Source organism: Ctenopharyngodon idella, chromosome 20 (assembly GCF_019924925.1).
Source record: "Ctenopharyngodon idella isolate HZGC_01 chromosome 20, HZGC01, whole genome shotgun sequence".
NCBI lineage: Eukaryota > Metazoa > Chordata > Actinopteri > Cypriniformes > Xenocyprididae > Ctenopharyngodon > Ctenopharyngodon idella.
Genome location: NC_067239.1, coordinates 4,104,324 through 4,126,582, shown reverse-complemented (window position 1 = coordinate 4,126,582; position 22,259 = coordinate 4,104,324). Strand labels below are relative to the sequence as shown.

The following is a 22,259-nucleotide window of genomic DNA, read 5'->3' as shown; positions in this document are numbered from 1 at the left end:
CCTCAGTCATTTAACCTAGCGAGGAGATCAAAGTGAAGGAAAAGGTTTTGGTCTCATGATTTCTTGTCGTTTTTAGCTGCTTTTAACTTCTCCTTTATCCGTGACATTCCAGGAGGCCGATGGTAGAGTTATGGAGTGCCAGAGAACCCTTTGGGAGTCTCTCTCATTTAGGTCTGACTACATTAACCTCCACCTCTAAAGCTGAGAAGGTCTGGTCCACCTCTATAAATATTTTCCAGAATTTCTCAAATTCTTCAACGCAGACCGAGGGCGGCTTCCACTCTTGAAGTGACATCTGGTATAATTTTCGGTCGGCGTTATGCAGGGGCAAACTCAGGAAAGGGAGGGAAGAGGAAAAGGTAGTCTCGCTAGGCCGCTCTCCTGTTTTCCCTCCCTCACTCTGACTCTTTGCCCTAGGTGTGGCCAGCTGTGCTGTGAAATGTAATCCCCCCAGTTTTTTTTTCCTACATCGTTTCCCTGAGCCCCAAACCCTCCCTCTTTCTCCCATTCACAGGGTGTAATTGCAGGAGACCGTCTAAAGCTGCCACATGGCGTTCAGGAAAGACTTTGACCTGCTGTAGCTGTCAGTCAGATGGAGTGATGGAGTCTTCCTGCAGTGCTCCATTAACTTCTGCTGTTGCAACGTTTCCCCATCCCGTTTATATAGTTTACATGTGTTTTGGACTTCTTTTCAGCAACTCCATTTAGTCCTCTAGGAATGGCCACTCAGCTTTACACATTTCTTCTGATACTTCGGTTACACTGAACTGTGGACAGATATAACAAAAAAAACATTTTATAGAAGTTTTTAGGGCTGTCACGATTCCTCGATTAAATATGAGTACTTGATTTTAAGCAACCCTCCATTACAATTTATCCGCGGCAAGTAACCGGCAAAATACCGGAAGTGGCGCGTTCCATGGACAAGAATCCATGATCTGCATTATTAGACTGTTTTCCAAGGTTGCATGATGTACGAATTTAAAAACCATACTATAGCATACTATAGCATAGTGTTATTGTGAATTCACAAAAGCTGCAATTCAATTAAATATATATATATATATATATATATATATATATATATATATATATATATATATATATAAAATGTTAATTTGGTAACGCAATGTGTGCCATTTCATCAGATTCATCATTTAACGCCAACACAGGGAGAATACATCAACATGTCCAAATATACGAACTGGTCATCGCGATTTCAAAATAAAAGTTCAAATCGTTGCTCTCAGTTTGCATGTTATGATGTCCACCTATTCTTGTTCAAGAAATTACATTGGCTTTAGCAGTGTAGTAAATGTTTTTATATGTGTGTTTTAAGTCATTTTAAAGGCTTAGGTCTTTGCCTAGGTCTATTTTTATTACAAAAAAAAATATCTGATTACTCGTCAAAATAATCGACCAATTACTCGATTACAAAATAATCATCAGTGACAGCCCTAGAATTTTTTACTATAATCTGTTTATAAATGTGTGTGTATATATATATATATATATATATATATATATATATATATATACACATAGCCTACGTTTATATTTATATATTTATACTGAACCCAAAACATTAAAAGGAAAGTTATTATAAAGTTTTACCAAGAAAATCTAGCTTTTTCCAATGATAGCCTGAAGCATAAAGCTGTGAGATTAGAGCTGGTTAGAAAGTCGACATTTATTGAGACTAATTTCAGACAACCTTCCTGCAGATCAGTCCTCTGTGGGTTTTTGCAGCCACTTTATATCAAGAAATGACAAAAGAAATGGCCATTACTGCATGTTACATAATGAGGTGACATATTAGATGATAAAATAACACCTACTCTGCCATTAACTAAAAACCAAGCTGGGTTCGTTGAAACGTAAAACAGGATTTCAGAAGTCATTCCTCTGAATGAGAAGCTGCCACAGATCTTTGGAAAGTGATGTTAGGAGTCTCTTGGCTCCTGAGGGAGCTGTATTTTGTAATAGTCAGCATTAAGGCTGGAGGGTTACAGTGTGATGTAGGAATGGTTTCCATATGAGTGCTCTTGGAGTACAGTAAAGTCATCTGGGCCTCAGATGGAGTCACAGACTGCCTCGCCTTGCCTCGGCTTCACCGCTAGTAATGACGCTGTCAAAACATTGTGCCCACTCTCAGTATTTGTGTATGTCTAAGTGCACATGTGCTGTACAACGTGTTTGACTGTTTGTTCAAGAACCTGCTAGGGTGTTTGTGTATGTCTAAGTATATGTGTGTGTGTGTGTAAGAGAGGCTGGTTTTTGAGGTTGCTGCCATGTGATTTAATTATATGCTTGTAGAGTTTATGCGACGAAGTGGGTTGGCGTAGGTAGCAATTAGATAGGCAGACATGAGCATGACTGACCATCAGCTGGCTCTTTAGACTCTGTGTGTGTGTGTGTGTGTGTGTGTGTGTGTGTGTGTGTGTGTAGACTGTCGGCTACAACTTTATCACATCCAGAGGGTCTCTTGGAGTGTGTACTCATGATAACACACTCTTCGGTTTCATTATGGTCACTAAATTCCTCCGGTGTGGACGCTGTTCTCTGTGATCAGCCGCTGCATATCTTTGCCAGTTTACGGCTCTTTGTTTGCGCTCGAAACAATAGCGTAAGATCTTCAGGGGTGTAGAGTCAAGTATGAGGAACCCCTGCTGGTTTGTAGGCCTCTCTACGAGGTAAACACACAAATGATTTGTTTATTTATTCTCAGTGTTAATTGTAGTCTATTTCCTTTCACTAGTCTATATTGTATCCTGTAAGCTATTGTTTCAGCAAATGAGGCATTGTGTGTGTACGAGTCTGTGGGATGCATCAGCTATAGCTGTCACAGCAGGACAATCATCCGCAGTTCGCTCAGCTTGATTGTAATTCCAGGGTGTTTGCAGGAATCTTTCTGGAGTGTGTGCATGTGTTTTGTGGAATGGGATTTCTTCAAATCCAGTGTGGGCATTTCATCTAGCACCGAAAGGCCAAGGGTGACCTCACAGCCACCCTCACACGACAAGCGCTCTTTCACTTTTTCTGGGTCATATGGATTAAGTCCAGGGTGCTTGGCATTCCTGAGTGTAAGCCTAGCTGGCCCCTAAAGGGCCGTCACCCTGCGCGCATTTGTATGCTAATGAGATCTGTGTCACCAAAGCTAATATTCTAATGTGATGGATAATACTCAAACAAATGATATTCAATATAGTTCAAATGTGGCTTTAGAGAAGGAATTATCTTAAGAATAAACTAGGATGAGAAGGGTGGGGCTAGGAGGGATTGATGTTAATAAACTTTGCATATTAATTAAAAATAATATTATATAAAAATGAAAATGCATCTGTGCTGTTTCAGCAGATGACTCAAGTGACTATATAGAGCAGTGTTATTGTTAACTAAAATTAAAAATAGTTTTCTTTAATTTAAATAAAATAATAGATGAAAAACTTTCTAACTGGAGTTTCTAACTGAAATGAAAAGTTTACATTGAAGTGCTAGCATTATTAAATCTGAATAAAACTGAAATAAATAAACATTAAAGCAAAGCAAAAATGTTTGATAAACTAATAAAAATGACGAGCATGAAATAAAATTACTACATCCAAAAGTAAATTTCGAATGAATGTAATTATCTTGTTCAACTTTCAGAATTTGAGGAACACCAGTATATAGTGTTCTCAAAAGTACCGACTTAGGTACCAAGTCAGTACTGAAATTTAAAAAATGTGACGCTTTGAGCGCTGTTAAACAGATTCGTAAACCCCTCTGATTGGCCTTTGTGTTGATGCTCTGTGATTGGCTACAATGATCAACGCTTTAAAAGCATGTTGTAAATAGACATCAGTGACGCTCTTCACCGAGTGCTTCACAGATACACACGGCAGCATTTGAAAGCAGGCGTCTATCAGCGGACCAGTCCGCTGATTGACGCCTGCTTATAAACGCTCCCGTTCCCGCTTTCAAAATGCTTTCATATTTAAACACTTCCGTTTGCTTTCAAATGCTTCCGTGCGTTAATCATTGTAGACAATTACAGACATATATATGTTGAGCGCGTGAACACAAAGGCCAATCAGAGGTGTTTACGAATCCGCGCAACAGCGCTCAAAGCGTCACATTTTTAAAATTTCAGTACCGACTTGGTATCGAAGTCGGTACTTTTGACAACACTTCCAGTGTGTATTATATATATATATATATATATATATATATATATATATATATAATTTTTTTTTTTTTTTAATGCAGTTGGGTTAAATGCTGTTTAAATTAGTTAATTTAGTAATGTTGGAGCTGTGGCATTGTAGTTAGGGCATTCAGCTGTGGAACTCATATGGGAAATATTAGCTTGAGTCTGGCTCGCAACATTTCCCAATCCAATTCCCTTCTTCTCCCCATAGTTTCCTTTCTCTGCAAGTAAAACTCGTGGGCCTGGTATCACAGACAGGGCTTAGATTAAGCCAGGATTGGGACATAAGTATCTTTTTATAAACGTGCTTTAGAAAAAAACATTACTGGTGTGCATCTTGAGACAAAACAATGGCGTATTTTAAGAAATGTCAGTGCAAGTTGCTTTCAGTTAAAGCAGCTCAAACATGCATTTTAGCCTGGGACTATCTTAAGCCTTGTCTGTGAAACCGGGAGTTGATGTATGAATGAACACATGTATATGTCATGCGTTACACTGCGTCAGTGTATCTGTACATTTATAGAGCTGTTTTGTCTTTCTTTTACTCTGGGATGTTTCCTGGTGGGTAGAGTTGGAGCAGAACAATGCTGTGATCGTTTACACCCTCACTGTTATCGTTACTGTCTCAAAGCAGAAGCACACACCCTCAATAAGATGTGTAGCTTACACAAATATATATTCACTCATAGACAACACAATAATAAACACATTTAGACAGTGACGTTTCGATGATCTTATGCTCTTACAAACCACACCAAAAGCCTAAATGCAGCTCTCACACTCTGGTAGAGTGTAGATTGCTATTTTCAGATACTTTGGTTGTAGTGTTAAGCCCATGGCGGGTCTTTCTCTTGAGCTCCAGGGCAGGGTGGGAGATGGGAGCAGCTCCTAGGCTCTACCCCAATGAAGATGATCACGGCAGGCTGTGGCGGCCTAGGTTAACCAGGATCATGACACACCACTGTCTCTAGGGTCTGTGAAGTGGGCGGAGGGGATGAAAGGATTGATGGAGAGAAAAGGAATACTCCTTCGGTCCTAAGAAGCCTTTTCTCCTGAGCTTCAGGGGTTTATTACATTTTTATTGGCCTCGGTAAAGAAATGCCTCTCGGAAAAGAGGCAGAAAGATAGTTGGTGTTCATTTGTTGAATTGCACTCTACTGTGAGAAGAAAAAGGCTGAGTTTGACCTTTGACCAAAGGAAACTGGCCAGCAGTTGTACACCTAAAGGCAAAGTAAACAGACCTACCAAAGTACGTGACACACTTGGCACAGTGACTTTTTTAGGGCTCTTTGCTTCTTGATTTAGTGGTATCTCCAGACTATTATTTTGACATGCAAGACCTATTTATTACATGATTTAAATAAACAAAGAAACATTTATTTTCTTAGAAGAAACTACTGTAAATTCAATTTATGTGCCCTCATGTTTTCTGTTATATATTGAAATATATTGTTTGCTGGTCTCCTCAAGGGGCTGTTTGTGGGTGGGGAAGAGATCAAAAAGGTTAAATAACAGAGCAGCTTCGACACGTTTCCATTACGCCCCCATCCACTGTGATTTTACTCTTGATGGGCGATAATGTTTATATAGTTATAATTTTAATAAACATCTCATTCAGGAATGTTTGTTAAACACGCAGACAGTTAGACTTGAAGCTCTGTTAATAATTCTCCTCTAGTAAACACTTTTGACATGTTTGGAACTTGGAGGGCTTTTGTATCATTGCAGTTCATCCTAAATAGTATGCAAGATAAGAATTACTGCATCCCAAATCGTTATGCCTCATGGGATAATAAAGTGTTCTTCGTATGCACACTTCAAAATCTCAACGTAGTAGGACCATTTCCCTACTCTTTTATGAGTACTGTGAATTCGGACACACTTCTTTTGTCACATACTGTTTTTCGCCTACTATATAGTAGGGAAGTATGCGATTTCGGATGCAGCCCTAATATTTTGCATAAAGTGCTATCAGGCCCCCAAAAGGCTGCCCACTCAGATGCCCGTGTGAAAAGGCATGACCCTGGCGTCGATTTCCGTGAGTAAAAATTGCTGTGCGTAAGCACATGTTTTGAACTGGGGCCCTGGCCCAGAGCCTATCTAATGTATTGAGAGAGTGAGAAAGGTAGGATTGCCAATGAGCACAGCTTTGCTGACCTCAGCAGCTTGCATAGACAAAGCTAACGGAGCGACACTGGTGTGTCAGAGAGCAGAGAACCCTGTGACAGCAGTGGTCCCTCTCACATACAGTAATGAAAAACACAGTGAAGTCTCTGTCATAAACCAAATAAACATTCACATGTTGGTTTTTCTTCCAGTTTCTTGTTTTGTCATGTTGCACAGAGTATCTCTGGCCAAGGGGAAATCTCATTGGTCCAAAATTGCGCTTGATATAACTGAATGTTTAACATCAAACATATTCAGATTGGCTGCAATTTTGTTACTTTGCGCCAGCATTTTGGAGACAACAAAATACATATTGCACAAAAAGTGGCCTGGTGGGTAGTGCGCATAGTGTGTGGGCGAACTCATAGACACAGATATTATTAGTATTGATGAGTTAACCGGGTAGGTCAGATGGAAATAAGGGTTAGTAGTTCTGGGTTGAACCACATTGATCCATACTGGACTGTGTTATTCTGTTTATCAGAAATAGTCTCTTTCTGACATGAATATCTATAAGGGATGAGTCATGGGTATAGTTTTAGTGTCCGGGTCAGTGCTTCTGTACCACAGTGGGGGCAAAAGAGAGGCCAACATGCAGGGTGCTACTGAGACCACACATTCCAGAGGTCAGGGTTCATGGGTCAAAGGTGACAGAGAACGTTAATCTTTCTTTGTGTACTTATGTGTGTGTTTTAGTGTTTAGTCTGGGTGGGTTTTGTGGTATATGTGTCTGAGAGCCAGAATGGATCTGTGTGTGTTTCGGAAATGTCAATCAAGTTTGAAATGCACCTCTGACTTCTAAAGAATCCCACACAGGGCGTTCTCATTCCAGTGAGCAAGTGTAGAACATTTTAGAAATGGCATGTCCTCACCAGAGGGGTCAAGGTCTGACATGCTATCGTGGCTTCAGTATGTACTAAATAGAAACCAGGTTATACTAAGGCCCTGTCCCAAATGGCGCACTTGATCAGTGTTGCGGACTTGCATTTCTTGGAATGCCATAACGTCCATAAGGCTATAGGGTGTTTCTTGCTTTGTGCCTCGATGCACACTTTTTCAAGTGTAGAGGAGCACCGCAAAGGCTTAGGGTGCCATTTAGGACAGGGCCTAACTCGGGAAAGTCACTAGTGAAAAGTTTGGGCCTGTGCACATTCTTGTTGTGTAATAAAGCATCACATCCGAATTGTCATGACACAATCTTCCTGCCGCTCCAGTGTGATTCATCACATGGCATTTTACGGTTCAGGTGATTGGCTCATAAATAATTGCATCCAGAACTGATCATCCATAAGCAAAGTTGGCAAATTTCAAATCGACGACTTCCAGAGGGTCCTGCGCTAGCTGAGCAACTGCTGATATAGCTTTCTCCAGGTATTATAGACCTTGGTCCACACATACACACACACTGTTCTAAATATACAGTATGCTTCATGTTGTGGCATTGCATTAGATTTCAATGGCCACCCTCACTTCCTCTTGCCCCATCTCCCTCCCTCTTTTACCTTTCTCCCAGTAATTAATAAAGCCCTCCTCTTACATTTCCCTTGTTCCCAGCAGGGGTGGCTTTCTCTTTTGTATTCGGCTTCAGTCTTTCAGCCAGTGAGAGTCTCATGAGAGCTGGCAGTGAGCCACTCATTCTCAACAGATTCCCACAGGGGTTACCATGCCTGTTCTCTCTCACTCTGCATCCTCCAGAGGCTCTCGCATTGTGTGAAGGCCCTGGCCACAAGCCCTTTGCAGATCACAAATGATAAAGCCATCAATTGAGCAGAGAACTAAACAACAAACCCTCACGTCACCCCTAAGTGGCCTCAGAGGACATGCTTGTATCTAAAATAATTCTATTCTTGCATACTGTCATGTGTGCATTGTCTCCTCAAGGTGTAGTCCTGATTGTTGCCATTGTAGTTTGAAAACGTTGGAAAGGTCTTTCCTCATATCAGGTTTGTTATGAATCGAGTTCACCCCAGACTCATTGTGTCTAATTGGGACTCAGGTTGCACGTTCAAGGGTGTGTTGACCAACGTGTTCTTCAGCCAAGAGTTACAAAACAACCTCAAGTGCTGAACAAGAGAACAAAGTTCTGACCAAGGAAGTCTATAATACTTGGAGAAAGATATGCATCCCGTTAATCTCAATGGCAGTTGAGTTGGCTAATGATGACCAACCAAACATTGACACCTTAGTTCTGGCACATGTTTCACAAGGGGTGTTACCTATGAGTGAAGTAAATCACCAGAAGTTGGCATTCATGAATCAACTTCCTGCACAGTCTAAAACCATTTCCTTCATTTAATTATTAAAGGAAATTATGTAATAGAAGCCTGGTGTTGTCTGACTCAAGGGGTCAATGAGCAATTTAGTAGATAAGCTCATACTTTTCTAAAGAACATGTAAAACACCTTTGCTTATCTTACATTATATGACTAGGCCTTTCCCGTAGCATCCTTTAAGCATGTCTTTGATTCGTGACAATTGTTATGTGGTATCTTTGCACACTGGCTACAGGAAGATACGCATGACTCAGACAGGGGCTCACATTATGAAGAGACTTGGCTAGTATGTGTTGTGGTAATTGTGGCCTCTATTTCAGAGAATCTCTGTGTATATTCTTTCCACCACATTTTTTAAATTTGTACTTCGTGTTAGCTTACCTCAGGCCTCCATTGCACAGTCACGCAATATCAGTGTTACCTCTGTTTTACTGCTGATCTAACTTTGTTCTGCTTTGTGTATCTAATGGAATTAAATATGTATATGGGTTTTATTGTGTTTGTGCTTTTGCACAATCCATTCAAAAGAAAGTTTTGACACCTCAGTTTGTATCTCTCAGTGCACTTATTGTTCAAGGGCATACGGCCCCTGTCGGGAGAAGGCCTTTCCTGCATACGCATTTCTTCACAAAGCTTTCTTCCCATTCATCAATGCATCTCTGTCCCAACAATGACAGATCGGCCTTTAATTGACATTCACAGCTTCTGCTTCACAATGCAGTTCACTTTCTCCCCATCATGCAGTCATTACCACTACTTCCTTTAGAGCGAGAAGCTTTTAGAAGCTTTGAAGGAAAGGTCAAACTTTCAGATATTTCCCTCTTGCAGTTTTAAGTGCAAATGGTTCCACAAACAGATACCTAATAGGTAGAAGTCTAGTTATATCAAATAAATTTAAAAAATTTTAAAAATCAGAAAATAGTTTGTTTAAACATCCCGACCAGCCTGACACAGCAACACTGGCTCAACCAGTGGCGGTAGATTGGGGTGTGAATTTCTTTTTGACATAACCAGTGGCATGTGGGGGAATCATTTTTTAAATTTCTTAAATTACTCTCTTCGCCTTTAATAAGTTGTTTAACAAGTAACTTTGGCTTTGCAGTGTGGTTCTGTCAGACTGCATTACTTCCAGTGACTTTTTCTGGTGGCCGTGACCCAGTTGAAAAAAATGAGCAATCAAAGTCAATCAAAGCTATAAGCATTATTCCACAATCGCTCACACATTTTCGCAAGTGAACATAAGATATCAATGTAATCTTGCAGCAGACACACAAACACGTTTTTCCTCCAGGCTTTATGACTGTATAACCAGCCACCAATAGTCAATTGTCTCTAATAAGAATCATCCCATTTCTTATATAAACATTGATTTATACAAATGATTTCCAGTCTGGCCTATCAGCTGCTGTGGCCGACTGACTGGCGTCTAGCCGTTCCCCTTCTGAGAGCAGAAAGGCTGCATGCCTACATCTGATAACGCAAATAGAAAATTTCCCCCACAATGCACCACTCTGCCGCCCACTCATAATTGTTTTATGAGTGTGTCTGGTGTACGCGTGGTGGTCCCAATAGATTTTGGACTCATTGTTTTTTATAAAGCACATATTGAACATTAACTCGGAGACTGAATGGAAAGTTCATACACACTGAACCCAGTGGCAAAGAGCCACTTTGAATTAAAACACTTTAACCATCACATGACAAACTCTCTGACAAGGAGGGGGGATCTGTACCCCCTAATTATATTTTTGTTTAATATATGAAAGTATTAATGAAAGTAATATGTTAAAATGTCAAATATTAAAGCAGATTTTTTTTTTCCTGAAAAATTAATAATACATTTGTAACTGATATAACACTGAATAAATCTGCGACAAAGTAGACATTTGTAAGACAAACACATAGAGATGAACAGTAAGTTTATAAAATAGTCTGAACAACAGTGGCACCCTGACAACCACAAAAGTCATTGTATAATTTGCACATTGACCTTCACAATTGAAATTTGGTGACATTCGACATTAAGTAAATACATCTTGATAAGGAACATCGGTCTGTTTGACATAAGTTAAGCTTTTAATGTTTTTCACATGGCTTCCATGACACGAGGATACGATAAGAGCTGTTTAACTTGGACAGCTCCCTCTTTGTGTCTGTAGGTCACCACTCACTACTCTTTAACTGTGGCCGTGGGTCCATTGTGAATCAGACTAAATTTATTTCTATTTAATTAACTACACACAGACCACGGACTAGTGGTTTCCTCCCTTTCCTCTTTCTTTTCAGTCTCTCATAGTTACTGTTGTACCAGGAAGTTTAAGTAAAGAGAGTTACAGTAGATATAAAACATACTGTATTACATCTAGTCCCAGCCTCAGTTTGTCAAGTTTGTGGTATTAAACTTGTGAAAGATCTTCAGAGTTTTGTTTGAAGCACTTCAGAAGAAGTTAGCTGGATGATCAGAATTATTATGTCTATATTATGTTTCTAAAATGGTCTGTATTTCGTGCCTTTTGATCATAAAGTCTATATGCATTTTCCAGAGAGGGGATGAGGACCACATTCAAACCTGTGTCTCTTACATAAGCGCCACGGCTCAACACTAACTGCTAGACTAACAGTGTTTTGAGTAAAGCTGCTCTTCAGATTGTGTGTTTTGGAATGAAGATGGTCCTTTATTGCTGAAGAGAAGAATGAGGAGAGTCTCAGCATACCAAGCCTCTCTCATGGTGATGACATGGGCGGTAGAACAACGGCGTGCTGGCATGACACGGGCTCTCAGCCAACATCATTGGGCACAGACAGAAGACTTTTCACTAACACATGGAAGTAAATCTCTAAAAACCCCCACAGTCATGTTTTCAGGCCATTTCAAGTTTGAAAGTTGTGATATATTAAAGGGGCTGAGTTGTTTACTTACTTTTTAATTAGTCTTCCCATTAACACCATCGTTGTGCTCATTTAGGCCGATTCGAGAACGCGCACGAAAACAAGAGGCGGGATTTATTGCACGAACCAATCATATCCAGTCATAACCGATCATATCCAAACATAGCGCAAAGGAGGCATTGCCTCCTCTCACGCCACTTTTCACCATTCATTCTCAATTACCCCCCACCAAATCCAGCGCATGCTTTAGGGGGTCTGTTTTAAGTCAATGGGGACAGAGGAGGCAAGCCTCCTGCTGTAATCTTACCTGCGAGTGTCGCTGTTGGTCAGTGTTACTTTATAAAAACAAGTGACTCTTACGCTTTTTAATGTAAATTTTTTTTAATATTTGCATTGTTTTATTTTTGTAATATCGATTATTTTATCATCCATTTTTTTTGAGGAGACACTGTAGTAGACTTATGCAGACATACACACACCCTGACAGAAATAGGTACAGCATACGTTGTCCGTATGTGAACATGCATGCGCATATGATGAAATATGATCGCCAGGACTTGGCTTTTTCCAGACATTCTAAGTGTATTTGACCTTGTGGTCAGAGCAGATCTGAAAACATCACAAGCAGTGCCAAGGAGGAATGTGCGTCCATGTCTGTGTGTTTCTGCAAATGTACCCTAGGTTCACGGATTTGCTCCACCCAGTCTCAAACCCCTGGATCAAATTGGCTAAGCAAGATTCTTTGACCGTCCCCAACTCAAGCACCTGTGAGAAAACCCTACAAACTCCCAAAGTCCTTTATTTTTGCAGGTGTAAAGTGTCTACGACCTTTAATTCCGTTAATGCTTATTCGTCTGAAAGGATAAATAGATTAAAGACAGGGGTGTTTGACCGCATGTAGATGAAGTAGCTTATGTTGTACGCAAACTTATGTCTAAAAACCACAACATGATGTTCCTTTGAACGATAAGACGTTGTAGAAGTTTTTGGAGGTTGAGGAATAAGTCGTTTTTCTGTCAAAGAAAAACAAAGAGGCCCTGAGGGTAGATCGAGGAACATTGTTTTTCAAAACGTGCTTATTCCCAGTGCTGGTATGATCTTACATATTAAAGGTTTGGTTTATTGTATATATGTGTATGTGTGTTAGAAAGAATCAGTCACCACGGCTTGCAGTCTTCTCTCTCTCCAACCACAAAAAACCCATACGCCCCCTTCTCCCTTTCGCTCCAAACACCATTCCAGACATTTGGGTGGTCGGCGTAAGCTAAGCTTTGTTTTTCTTGCTATTCACACATTTTACAATCCTTCAAGGGGAACTTTTCAAAGCTCCCACCACAACTTTGAGTCTGATGTTTTGTTTGCTTTGATTTGAAAATATGTATTTATTTTTCCCGCCGTTGGCTAGATGATGACAGCTGACGTGTGTTTTGCAGGACGTGTGACATTTTAATGAGTTGGCCATTTTGGGCTGAGGTCCCAGCCTGGCATCTATCCCTTTCCTTAAAGAAAAACTAGACTGGTTTAGATGCAAACTAATGTGCATGTAGTTTGTTGTCCATTTCTATACCAAGGGAAACCCTCCTCAGCATAGGTCTTCAGGTTTTTGCTTTTAACCACAAAAAGTGTCTCCATCATAGTTCTCTCATGAAGCAAAAAGACATAAAACAAACTGTTATGAAAATGTTTTAGTAGAACCACAAGTGAACCTGAAAAATCCATATAATCTGTCTCCAAAATGTCCACATACTGTCTCCATTCCAAACCCTAGTGAGCCGTCTACCTAGAAAGGATCATAGTCTTACTCCCAATGTAAGCTGTTTGAAATAGGCAACAACATCATGCTACCTCCTAAGACAACTTGTTTAGGCTAAATCCTTAAGCCCAAACTATACTATGGTTTTTACGCATACTCTAGGGTAGGCATCTAGTGCACATTATGTGCGTATTTACGATTATTAAAGTATTGTTTTTAGCTTAGCAACATGCTAACATCAAACTCTATTAGACTTAATCTAGAGCATTATTTGTGTAGAGATGTTGCCTATGTAGATTGTTCCAATTAAGTTTCATAATTGTTAGGATGTAAATGCAAACGTAGGAAGCAAGACAGCTCACTAGGTTTGGAAAATGACTTCAACAAATCACAGGTCTCACTGAAAAGGCACATATCACCCTTGTTCTTGTTAAGACCCCACATTACCCTTTACAAATGAGTTTGAATCCCTGTCTCTGTGCTTAATTAGTTCTCTGAAGATCTACCTACAGTATTGTTTGCATAAAAGCTCTGCTTAATGCCATTTGGCTGCATTGTCTTTAGCTGTAAGCTACTTTGCACTGACAATAGCATTGAACCCGAGCAAAAGGGAAGGGAAGCTTCTCTTGCTATTGTGCTGCTTTGCGCAAATTACTTAATTAGCAAACACGCAAACTGTAACTTCAAGACAATGTGTATTGGATACACAGTACATTTTGTGTGCTCTGTGAGGTTTTGTGTACACGGCTCTTGTAGTAGCAGCACTTTAAGCTAATGCTTTGGTTTAGAAGATTAGATAAAGGCTAGAAGAACTTCCTAGTTTGCCTGTTGGTGTCGGTTTTAGTTAACAATTCATTTCATCAGTTTTTCAGTCGTCCTGTTCCATTAACACCAAATGCTGCTCAGTTTTAAGGCTTTTTGCACTTAGTTTTCATGCTTTTTACACTGCAATCAGTATTTTTTTTTTTTTTTTATTATTATAATTTTTACAATAAAAATATCGAAAAATCCTTAAAACAAGATCAGTTTACTTGAGATGCAATATTTAGTTTTCTGACCCGTTTTCAAAGAATATATCTTAAGTCCAACTTCACTGGCATTTTTTATATATTAATATGCTTTAAAATAAGAAAAGAAAATCGCCAATTTGCAAAAAACAACAACAACAAAAAAACTAATACTGATTTTGCAGTGTATTTTTTACTATATATATTACGTTTCATGAGTCATGTGAAACATCCCTGCCCTCTCAGGTAAGTGTGTATCATGACACGCCCTATGGGGTCTGTGTGTGTTTTTTGCGTAGTCATGCTGCCCTCGATGGTGTTGCATAAATCGACAGTGCAGCCGTACCAGCGTGGGTTCTACTGCGCGGACGACAGTATCCGCTACGCCTATAAAAGCAGCACTGTGCCGTCTTCTGTGCTGACAGCTGTGGGCCTCCTTCTGCCCATTGCCAGCGTAAGTGCCCCACAGAGGGGCCTCAGACAGGGGACATGGGGCCAGGCGAGTGGGGCGACTGCATGGGAAATCAAGTCTTTTGAGAGAGTCATTATAGTTTATAGCTGTTATGTAGCAGTAACTGCTAGTGCATTGTATTAATCATAGGCATTAAATGTATGTAGCCGTTCACTCTCTCAGAAACCGAGCTACCATGTCAGACCCCCCTCCCCTGCCTGGTATTTCCCATAATCCTCGGTTGCCGTGTGCTGTGCTGTGCTGTGCCGCTACCTGCGTGTGTCTTTCTGTGACTGACCTGAAATCTCTCTCTCTTTCTCTCTCTCTCCCCCTTCTGTCTCTCTCTCTCTCTATGTGTGTGTGTGTATGTGTGTTTCGCTGTAGCTGGCCTGCCTTTCCTGATAATTGAAACTAGCACAATCAAGCCGTACCATCGCGGGTTTTACTGCAGTGACCAGTCCATCCAGTACCCGTATAAAAACGGGGACACCATAAGCGATGCCGTGCTCTGTGCCGCTGGCATTCTAATTGCCATCCTCTCTGTAAGTTATTCTCTTATATATATTCATATAAATCTACCACTGATTCATATAAATTTCCCATCTACATCCCTCATCCCCTATTAGATCAGTAGAATAACTGTAGAAATAAATTGTGACTTTATAGCAAATAATCCTACCCATAATCCTCTTTAAATCCATTAACCAGTCCACCCCATCCCATCTTTTCATTTAAAATATTTGAATAACTCAACATCAAAGGATTCATCATGGTCAGGGCTATCTCTATCTCTCTTTCTGTCTCAGTCTCGTTCTCTTTTTTTTTTTTCTGTTCCGTCTTCTTTTGTCTGCATGTTTTGTGATGCATTGCTCTTTTTGTGTTTGACATTTTTCTTAGAAAAGTAATTCTCAAAAACAGCAATGCGAAGTTACTGTTAAAAATGTTAAAAAGCAATAATACAGCCCTTGTGAAAAAGAAATACACTTTAGCATACCTTTAAAAAGAGTGCTTATTATGGAAATAATATTCTTTAAAAGAATATACTTATATGTGAAGTGAATGGATCTGCAAGTACAGTTTTTTTTTAAAATATACTTTTAAGAGTTGAAGTACACTACAAGTTGTTAAATACAATTAAGCGCACTTCTTTTTCACAAGGGAAGAGTTTAAAAAGTTCATCAATTTATACATGAAATTTACCATTTTAATTACAAAACAATTGGGTCATTTGAAATATTTTTAAATATTAAAAAATATATTTCGCCTAATAAAATTGTCTAGAAAAAGGATTTTTTTGCATTTTGACTGAAAATGACAATTTTGACAATTTTTTTTTTTTTGTCATTGGCATAATGGAAAAAGAAAACTGAATTTTTATTGCTGTAAACCCGTCCAGACATTTTACCTTGAAGTTTACTATTGTAATGAGGATTTGGGTGGAGATATGCTTAATTGTCATGAAAATAATATCAAAATGCAAAAATAAATAAAAATTCCCAATTCTTCATATTTATCTTATTTTGTCATATTTATAGATTCTTATTTCTTGGAAAAGTGAGCAGGACATGATCTTGATATGTTCTATCCTTTAGTGAATTGAATTTGGACCCCAAAAAATGAGTAAAATAAAGCTACATAAAATGAAAAACTTGCTTAAAAGCCTCACAAAATTTTGAGTGTAGATCCATCTGGATAAGAGAACAAACTACCCTACAGCTGCTGAGGTGTTGAATTAGTAGACATTCACAGGCTTTGTGACAGCTGGCAAAGGGTTAACCTCTAACAAATGAACCTAATCACCTGCAGGACACATGTTAAACGAAGAACAAGAAAGAATACAACAACACAATAACACAATTATTTTTAGCACTTGTGAAATTTCAAAACACTGTCTCAAAACAAAAATTCAACATCCCAGACAAGCCCCATGTGGAATAAAGTGGTGGAGATGAGGAAAGTGGTCTTGAAGTACGAGCCCCTGAACACTGGCATAAAACCAAACCATGACTCCATGGAGATCCCATATGGAGACATGCGTGCCTCACAGTCTGGAGTAGACATGTTCCCATGCTCAGCAATTCTCCTGATTAAAACAAGGACTGTGTGTGCATATACACACACACACACACACACATATATATATATATATATATATATATATATATATATATATATATATATTGTTGGCACCCCTCACACAGCTGTAGTTAATTAGCAGTGTCTCTAGTCCTAGTTTGGTTAGGCCTCAGGGAAGGCAGCCCCACTCTTCACTACCAACACAACAGCATTCCACAACAGTTTGAAGAGAGAACAGAGGAAAAAAAAGAGAGAGAGATAGTAAATATCTCATTAAGGCATGGTTTATGTACTTCATAGCCCACGCCTCTCTGCTCTAATTTATGTCCTACTGGTTTCAAATGGTGCAGACCTCCGTTTTAAAATCCCATGCTCTAACTGCTCATATTAAAGCCATAACCTTTAGAAACATAATATGTTCCATATCATTAAAGTATCACCAGCAACGGGCAGGCCATGCTCAGTCATAACTCATGTTACTCGTTTTCTCTTTCCCTCCTTTCTTTCACTCATTTCTTCTTGCTTTTTTTGGATGGCTTTCCTAACTGATAGCTCATTTGCATGTTCATCTAACCTCACCCTGCATGCCCATGACCTGACCACTGAAATCTTGTGATATTATACAGTGACATATTTGTGGTAGGGTTGTCAAAAGTACCGACTTCAGTGCCAAGTTGGTACTGACATTTTTAAAATGTGACGATACCAGCATTTCCCTCTAGCATTTTAAGCGCTATTGAGTGGATTCTTGAACACATCTGATTGGCCATTGTGTTCATGCACTCAACAGATATGTCTGTGATTGGCTACAATGATCAACGCTTCAAAAATATGTTGTAAATAGACATCTTTGATGCCCTAATATAATGCGGATCCGCTGATAGACGCCTGCTTTCAAATGCTCCTGTGTGTATCTGTTTAAGCACTCAGTGAAGAGCGTCAAAGATGTCTTTTGAAGCGTTGATCATTGTAGCCAACCAAAGACAATACTGTATCTGTTGAGCACGTGAACACACTGGCCAATCAGAGGTGTTTAAGAATCTGCTCAACAGCACTCAAAATGCTAGGGGGAAATGCTGGTATCGTCATCGTTTTTGAAATTTCAGGACTGACTTGGTAACGTTGTTGGTACTTTTGACAACACTAGTTTGCGGTGTGACTTCACAAATTCACCATAATTTTATGATGTTAATAGCTCTGTTCCAAAACCTAGTGAACCGCCTCGCTTTCTAGTGCCTATATAGGTATCCTAACCATCATGGAACCTGATAAGTGAGCGATTCGGAACACTATACATAGGCAACAACTCCAAGCATCACACAAATTGCTTCGACTCACAGTTGATTTTAATAGCGTTTGTCGTTAGCATGATGCTAAGCTAAAAGTGTTGATGCTCTAATAAGCATAAAAATACATACACAATTGTTGTGTAAAATTGGTCTTTTTTTTTAATTAAACTGAACAATCTCTGTTCATCTACCATCATTTTTCCACTGATCTTTGAGCAATCCATTATTGGATTGGCTTTTTCGTGAAGGATGCATTACAGAATTTTCCTAGGTTTTGGAACAGAAACTGTGTAGTGTTAATCTCAGCTGTCTGTAATTCTTGTTTCATTGTAAATTAACCGTTCTCTAGATCGTGATTGGCGAATGCTACAGGATCCATTACCTGAACCAGGGGTCCAAATCTTTCGTGGGAAACCCATATGTCTCCACCCTTTACAGACAAGTAGGCGTGTTCATCTTCGGCTGCGCCGTCAGCCAATCATTCACAGACATCGCCAAGGTCTCGGTTGGCCGGATGAGGCCGCACTTTCTAGACGTTTGTCAGCCTGACTACTCTACCATCAACTGCTCTCTGGGATATATTACTCAATACGTATGCAATGGAGATGCAAGCAAAGTACAAGAGGCCAGGTGAGATATATTTAGCACTCACATGATGCACATGGGCTTACAACTACATAGCACTTTTAATATTACTGTTCCCTTGCTTTTGATGAAAAATTCTGCTAAAGGAAGAAATGTCATATATTGTAGATTTATATTTCAAATAAATGCTCTTTTGAATAAATCCTGAAAAAAAGATCACAGTTTCCACAAAAATATTAAGCAGTGCAGCTGTTTTCAATGTTGATGATATTAAATGTTTCTTAAGCAGCAAATCAGCATATTACAGTGATTTGTGACACTGATGACTGGAGTAATGGCTGCTGAAAATTCAGCTTTGCCATCACAGTAGTGCTGTCAAATCGATTAATCACATCTAACATAAGTTTGTGTTTGTGTTCAAACTTTTATATTAAATCTGATTATTCGCAATTAATCGATTTGACAGCGCTACATCGCGGAAATAAATTGTGTTTAAAAATATATTAAAATAGAAAATGGTTATTTTAAAATGTAATATTATTTTACTATTTTTACTGTATTTTTGATCAAATAAATTCAGCCTTGGTAAGCATAAGAGAATTTTATTTGCAATAAATACTCAAGGTTGGAAACTTACCAAATAAATAAATGTGATGCATTTATGTATTTATTTTAAAATTAAAATGAGCATTTTGATTAAATGCTCTTTTTTTCTTTTATAGGAAATCCTTCTTTTCTGGACATGCTTCATTTTCAATGTATACCATGCTGTACCTGGCTGTAAGTACATGCACTGTGTGGTGCTCTTACTCTGTCATAGTTCTGTTGAAAAGCCGTTCATTCATGACTGTTATGTCTACTATGAAACAGGGACCCTCTATCGCCCCTCACCCTCCTCTGTGTGACTCTGAAATGTGGGTCACTCTTATTTTCCTTGTTCATCCCCGGATGGACACACTCCACCTGTTTTTATTTGTGCAGCTGTATAGACTTCCTTTCTCTCTGAAGTTTTCCTTTATTTCTCTCTCATTCCTTATGCTTTATTTTTATTCTCTTTTTGAATGGGTCACACTCTTTTTTTGGTACTAATTATGCAGAATCCCCAATATAGCTTTACATACACACAAAGCCAGATTTCACTCAGCCTCCCGGAGTCTCTCACTGTATGTAAAGCCTCTTTCAAAGGCTTCAAACTTTCTCCCTTTCACACGCAAGGCCCCGCACTATTATCTCCTCCTTTCTTCCTGCATCTAAATCATCAGCATCTCCATGGGCCCCTCCACCTTTCACTCTTTCAAATGGTGGGAGGTGGAGCCGCTCTGCTAATGGAGGTGGCCAGATGTTCATTCTCAGTGTTTTGAGAGATTATTTGAGAATAGGCAAAGATGGAATTAGGAGGGTGATAGAGAATGCGTGTGTTTGAGGCCACAAGTTTGTTAAAACTCATGCAGGGTTTGTTCTAATGCTCTCAAAACAGCCATTAAATTAATGTGTGATTTTGACAGCTGGGCCTGATGCCCGAAACACTGACCTGAACACTTCCTATACAAGAGGAAGCAGTACCTTAAGAACCAGACCCCAGGCAGGTACTGTTGAGTGTTTTGTGACTAAAGCAATCAGTTTTTACACATAAACCCGATGTATTTTAAACTATCATGATCAGCCACAAGGTTGGAGAGATGTCAGCCAGTGTTACACATCATTATTCATGGCGAAAAGCAAGCATCCAGAAAAAACAGGATCCTAAAAATCCGAATTTCCGGAGTTCTTCCAGAAAACCTTATTTCTAACTTCAAAACAGACTTTCAGCATGTCTTGTAGTCACTTGGCAATTTTAGATCTGAATTATCATTTTGATTTTAAACCCTGGATTTGTCTCTGAGGGGCAAATTGTTTTTATAAGAAACCTTGGCCAGATTTCTCACAGCCAAAGTTTAGTCAAACTCCATTATAAAATGTGAATATGTGAATAGACTATAGAGTGCAACATTTGGGTTCCGGAAGTAAAAACTCCATTAATTTTCTCCATAAGGAAATTGATTATGAACGATACCTTATAAACCTTTAAAGACAGACCTACTGTGACCTACGAGGTTGTTAATCCATGGTATTTGCTTCTGCTAAAGCCGTCAGCTAGCATTAATTCAGCTTAAAATAATCGTGTTTAACAGCAGAATTCCTGGTTGAAAACTACATTACCCATGATGCTGTACAGAAAAATTACACCAATCAGAGTCGAAAATGGCATCACGCTCCAAAATAGAAATGTTATATGCATATTTTGCAATATACTTAAAATAGGTTTTATATATATATATATATATATATCAACATTTGTAAAATATAAGTAGTTTTATATTCATCGTTTTTAATTCGATTATGCTGTTCGCAATGCTTTTGTGCACAGTCGTTGTGCACAGTCTTGTACCTTTGTCTTTTTGTCCGATTTGCAAAACCTTTTTGCTTCAAATCAAAGTTTGTAGTGTTGTGATTCACCTTGTAGCTGATTGGCTTGGTTCATGGCTAATAATTCTTTAATGAAGACTATTTTAAAATCCCTATGGGAAAAGTGAAAAAAGTACTTTCAGAACCAGCGCTGCTGAAAAAGAGGGCGGGCACTGTTGCACTCTATTATGTTACAGGGTGAATCTGCTCTTAGAAACAAGAGAAGAATGCTCTGAGATATCAAAGAACAAAGCATGATAAGCAGAATTACAGAGCTGAATAAAACTGAAGAACGAGTGAGGAAAAAAAAAAGTTTTCTATGACTGGACAAATCGAGCGATACCGTCTTATTGACTGGAGTGTTCCTGGCCTCGCTCTCTGTAATTATCTCAGTCTAGCTGTCATGCTTCATGGGTCAGACTCTGAAGTCATAATGAGAGCTCACACCAGTCTTGTGATCCCCTTTTATTTGCACAAACGTAACCCAGGTCAAAGCTAGACAGTCTTTGTTCTCACTAAATTGGCGAATGAATCATTATGACACAGTACCTCAAGGCAGAACCCACACCTGTTCCGTCAATTACACGTTTTAATAACTTTATCTCACTTTTTTCTCAATCATTACATAGTAACCAATATTTGCATTATGTCTGCACATTTTTTTCCCATAGTTTTAAGTAGTGTTGTCAAAAGTTCGGTATCGAGACGGTACTGAAATTTACAAAATGTGACGATATCAGCATTTTGTCCTAGCATTTTGAGTGCTGTTGAGCGGATTCTGACTAACTTAAACACCTGTGATTGGCCATTGTGTTCACATGCTCAACAGATATGCCTGTAAATAGATCCGCTACTTTCAAACACTCCCGTGTGTATCTGTCTAAGTGCTCGGTGAAGAGCGTCAGAGATGTCTATTTACAACATGTTTTTGAAGCGTTGATCATTGTAGCCAATCACAGCCATTTCTGTTGAGCACATGAACACAATGGCCAATCAGAGGTGTTCAAGTTAGTCAGAATCTGCTCAACAGTGCTCAAAATGCTAGGGGGAAATGCTGGTATCATCACATTTTTTAAATTTCAGTACCAACTTTTTACCAAAGTACAGGTATTTTTGACAACCCTAGTTTTAAGGTT

The 22,259-nt window shown here is 39.1% G+C and overlaps 1 protein-coding gene across 2 annotated transcripts in view; it reads left to right on the top strand.

Annotated features, from left to right (window-relative positions):
• Positions 1 to 22,259, top strand: part of plpp3 (phospholipid phosphatase 3) — a 43,556-nt gene that overhangs the window by 5,895 nt on the left and 15,402 nt on the right. Inside the window, exons 2-4 of one of the 2 annotated variants that reach the window (XM_051875910.1) lie at positions 14,577 to 14,731; positions 18,443 to 18,723; positions 19,401 to 19,458. In XM_051875910.1, coding sequence (XP_051731870.1) covers positions 14,577 to 14,731; positions 18,443 to 18,723; positions 19,401 to 19,458 — 494 coding nt within the window. Of the gene's footprint in view, positions 1 to 14,576; positions 14,732 to 15,112; positions 15,271 to 18,442; positions 18,724 to 19,400; positions 19,459 to 22,259 lie in introns of both variants that reach the window. The other variant, XM_051875909.1, reaches the window with a different exon arrangement.